We start from the raw sequence: 3794 nt of genomic DNA, 5'->3' as shown, positions 1-3794 counted from the left end.
TGCTTATGTGGTGCTGAGGAATCGAACCCAGGGCCTCATGCATGCAAGGCAAGCACTCTACCACTGAGCCACCTTCCCAGCCCTAAGAAAATATTTTTAAAAGGTTAATATCTCCCCTCCCCATAAGTTTGATTTGAGAATCAAATGAGACCCAATATGGAGAGGTCCTTGTACCAGCAGCCAACAGACACTCATTGGACACAAGGGGAGGGGCAAGGGGATCTTTCTCTTCTTCTAGAGGCTGCAATATGTGACAAAGATTAGTTTTTGTTTTGTGATGCTTGTGGTAGTGGTGGGAATAGAACTCAGGGTCTTGCACACACTAGACAAGTGTTCTGCTACTGACGTATATCCCAATCTAGTTACAAGTCCTTTTGTGAGCTCTTCAGCTGCACTTCTTACCATGTTCCTGGGCCCAAAACACATGGGTCACAGGGACAGGATAAAGATATACATTGTACTATACTAGGTAAGTACAAAGTCATCCTAGAGGTGGCCCTCCTGGGCTGCTCAGTAGAGGTCTGTCCTTGATCCTGATCATTAAAAGCAGGGTCTGAGGCATGCTCTGGTGGCTGTAATCCTAGCTATTCAGAAGGCTGAAATCGGGCTGGAAAGGTGGCTCAGTGGTAGAGCGCTTGCCTTGCATGCATGAGGCCCTGGGTTCGATTCCTCAGCAACACATAAGCAGAAAAAGCCAGAAGTGGCACTGTGGCTCAAGTGGTAGAGCACTAGCCTTTAGCTGAAGAGCTGAGGGACAGTGCCCAGGCCCAGAGTTCAGGCACCATGACTGGCAAAAAATAATAATAATAATAATTTGTCCAACCCTAGCCCCTGCCTTGTAGCTTGGTTTACACAGTTCACACAAGTCATGAAGCCCCTTCCTCAGGCTCCATCACTGGATCACTAGCCAGCCAGTCTCATTTCCCAAAACAGATATCCTCAGAGGTCATAATGCCAATGAAAAGCAGCAGCCCCTCTCAGCCTTTCCTAGTGCAATGGGGGAAGGTGGCCAGTGAGCTGGGCAGGGCCAACAGCACTGGGGCTTGAGAGGAATCAGACCCTGTAATACTTGAGCTACAAGGGGACCAGGAAATCACCTGGTCTAGCTCTTACCCCTATACAAGGCTGACCAGTGGATGTACACAGAGGCTGTGGATTTCTAGCCCCTGAGGAGAAGAGTCTGAATATAGATTTCCCTGCCCCCCATTCAACCTTCTCCCCACTCAGCAACATCATCTTTTTTTTCTTCAAGGTCTCCTGGCACAAGAATGTCTGGTTCTAAAACCAAGGGGAAAACAGATGGGCTGGGGTGGGGGAGGGGAACATATTCTGGGTGGGGAATTTAACAGCTTAGAGTCACAGAACCCAGGGGTAACCAAGCTGGGTCCCCAGTTCCCTTCAGCAAAGGAGTCTCTGACTTGCATGTGTGAGCATAAGTGAATCTGCATCAGCCCATACCTGTATGTAGCCACCTCTAAGCTGAGGGACATCTTAAGGTGTGCCAGCTGCTGCCGACCTTCCAAGACCTGAGCAATCTGGCTCTGTAGGCCCTGCTTCTCCTGTTCCAGAGCCTCCACGGCCAGCTGTGGAGCAAGCCAGAGACAGTCATTGGTGTACTGAAGTACCTCCTGGCCTAGATCGTCCTTTCTGTTTGGCACTCTGACTGATTTCTCTGTAGAGCAGGTCCCAGCCTCCCCCACCTCCACCCAGGGAGCCCCTACTGGGTTCCCCCCAGATGCATGTAGAGAGGTATCCTCAACCCTCTCCCAAGCCAGGGTCCCCTAGAGGACACGGATTAAATGGTAGCACATGTTCTTAAGAATTCATTTGGCTCCCACAGGAAGCAGGATGTGAAGGGAGAGAGGAGATGAGTTACAGAGAAGGGGGAAAGTGGAAGCAGAAGGAAAAATGATCCACCAAGAGGCCTGCAATCCTGGATCCCATCCTCCTGCTCTGCACAGCCCCTCCTCCCCACATATTCTGGAATCTTCCCTCTGAGAGGAGTGGGGAGGTGGCTATGGCTAGACCAGAGCCACCTTGTCTGGCCCAGGCAAGAAGCTGTTTTCTCAGCTGTTGGTCATATCTGTGCAGTGTGAAGAGGAACAGCTGCCCCAGGCCTCTGGAATGTTCTCCAGGGAGCTTGAGAAGCCATGTTATGGGAGAGGGGGCTGGAGGCCACTCATCCAGGGCCCCCTTGCTCTTCTGAGGGGAGAGGGCTGAGACTTGGCCATTCTACCTGGCTATGTCCTCAGGGCTGACGGAGGAAGTGCTGGCCACTTTCTGAGGGGCTAGGGAGACACAACACAGGGTGGGGGTAGGGAGCATCATGGGAGGAGAGTGTGGGCTGCTTTTCCTAGCCTGGAGTGGAGTCTATGACTGCCTGAATCAGCTGCCGCCCCTTGCTCCACTGCTTTCCCAGAAGTCTTTTAGGGATTCCTAGAACCAGGTCTTAGCAAGATCAGAGACCTCCTCACCTGAAACTTTTCAGTGGCCTGCAGCCGCTCCTGCCAGCGACTCTCCAACCTCTGTTCCAACGCCGCCCTGCGCTCCTGGAGTCCGCCGCGCTCCGCCTGGAGCTGCTGTAACTCTAGGCGACTCTCCCGGGCGCCCTGCACCGCTTGACCCAGCCGCTCGCGGGACTGGCCCAGCGACGTCTCCATGTGCGCCACGCGCTCCTGGTAGCCGCGCACGGCCCCGCGCCACGCCTCCCCCAGCCGCCTGGCCAACTCCTCCACCTCGGGTGCGGGGGCCGGGGGCCCGCGGGGCGGCGCGGGGCCGCGGGGGGCACAAGAGGCCTGGGCGTTGAGGCTGGCGCGCTCCTCCTCGTGCGCGGCGCGCAGAGCCTCCAGCTCGCGCTCCAACTCCGCAGCCTGGCTGCTCAGCCAGCCTTGGGCGCATTTCTCGGTCTCCACCGCACGCCGGTGGCGGGCAGCCTCCTCGGCGATCCGCTCCCGGGTCAGCCGCACCTGCTGGCACCGGCCCGCCACGCCCTCCAGCTCCTCCGCCAGGTTGTCGCGCGCCACCTCGGCCGCGTGCTTCTCCCGCCAGCGCTGGTCCACCAGGCCCCGCAGCGCCGCCAGCTCGTCGTCGGCACGGGCTCGCCAAGAAGCCTCGGCGGACTGTGCGCGCAGACCCGCGAGCTCCGCGCTGAGCAGCTCATTCTGCTCCTCCAGCGCCTTGACCCGGCCCAGGTAGGCCTCCAGGCGTCGATTGAGCTCCCACATCTGGAACGATTCCTCCCCCATGCAGCCCTCCATCCTGCTCGCCAGCCCCGCACCGAGCGTAGACCGACGCGCACGGGCCCTCGGAACTTTGAGGACTAAGAGAAGACCTGCCGGGGACAATGGCCAGGAGCGGCGGGAGCAGCCCAGCGACTGAGAGTCCGCACCGCCGGCGCCCGCTATTCATACTCCCGCCAGCCCGGCGGGCCAGGGGCGGGGCCCGCGCTTTAACCCCTTAGCGCTCGGCCCAACACGCAGCCGCTGTGGTCCCAGCACTCGAGATGCCTGGGGGTGGAACCACAAGACAAGCCAGACCCTGGGGAATCCTATACAATGGTGCCGGCTTTGGGGGTGGGGGGTGTGGGAGGAGGCTGTGAGGGCCAGCATCCTTTCCCCTCTTACCCCCCCCTCCCCGCATCCAGGATGAGGTACAGAACTGGGCCCTTAGAGGGGATGAGAGTCACCATTACTCAGCACACCGAAGAAAGCTACCACTTCCTGAATTAAAACTCGGTCTCTTGCCAGGCGCTGGTGGCTCATGCCTGTAATCATAGCTACTACTCAAGAGGCTGA

General features: G+C 57.8%; 1 protein-coding gene across 1 annotated transcript in view; it reads right to left on the bottom strand.

Annotated features, from left to right (window-relative positions):
• Nes (nestin) overlaps positions 1-3339 on the bottom strand; it is a 10088-nt gene extending 6749 nt beyond the window's left edge. The window contains exons 1-2 of the mRNA XM_013030666.1: positions 2475-3339; positions 1459-1583 (exon numbers count right to left, since the gene is read on the bottom strand). Of these exons, the coding sequence (XP_012886120.1) occupies positions 1459-1583; positions 2475-3257 (908 nt within the window). The 5' untranslated portion in view covers positions 3258-3339. The remainder of the gene's footprint in view (positions 1-1458; positions 1584-2474) is intronic.
• Between the last annotated feature and the right edge of the window lie 455 nt (positions 3340-3794).

The sequence above is a fragment of the Dipodomys ordii genome, unplaced genomic scaffold, assembly GCF_000151885.1.
Source record: "Dipodomys ordii isolate 6190 unplaced genomic scaffold, Dord_2.0 Scaffold131, whole genome shotgun sequence".
In the NCBI taxonomy this organism is placed as follows: domain Eukaryota; kingdom Metazoa; phylum Chordata; class Mammalia; order Rodentia; family Heteromyidae; genus Dipodomys; species Dipodomys ordii.
The sequence above is the reverse complement of the archived record's forward strand: the minus strand, read 5'-3'. Positions and strand labels throughout refer to the sequence as shown.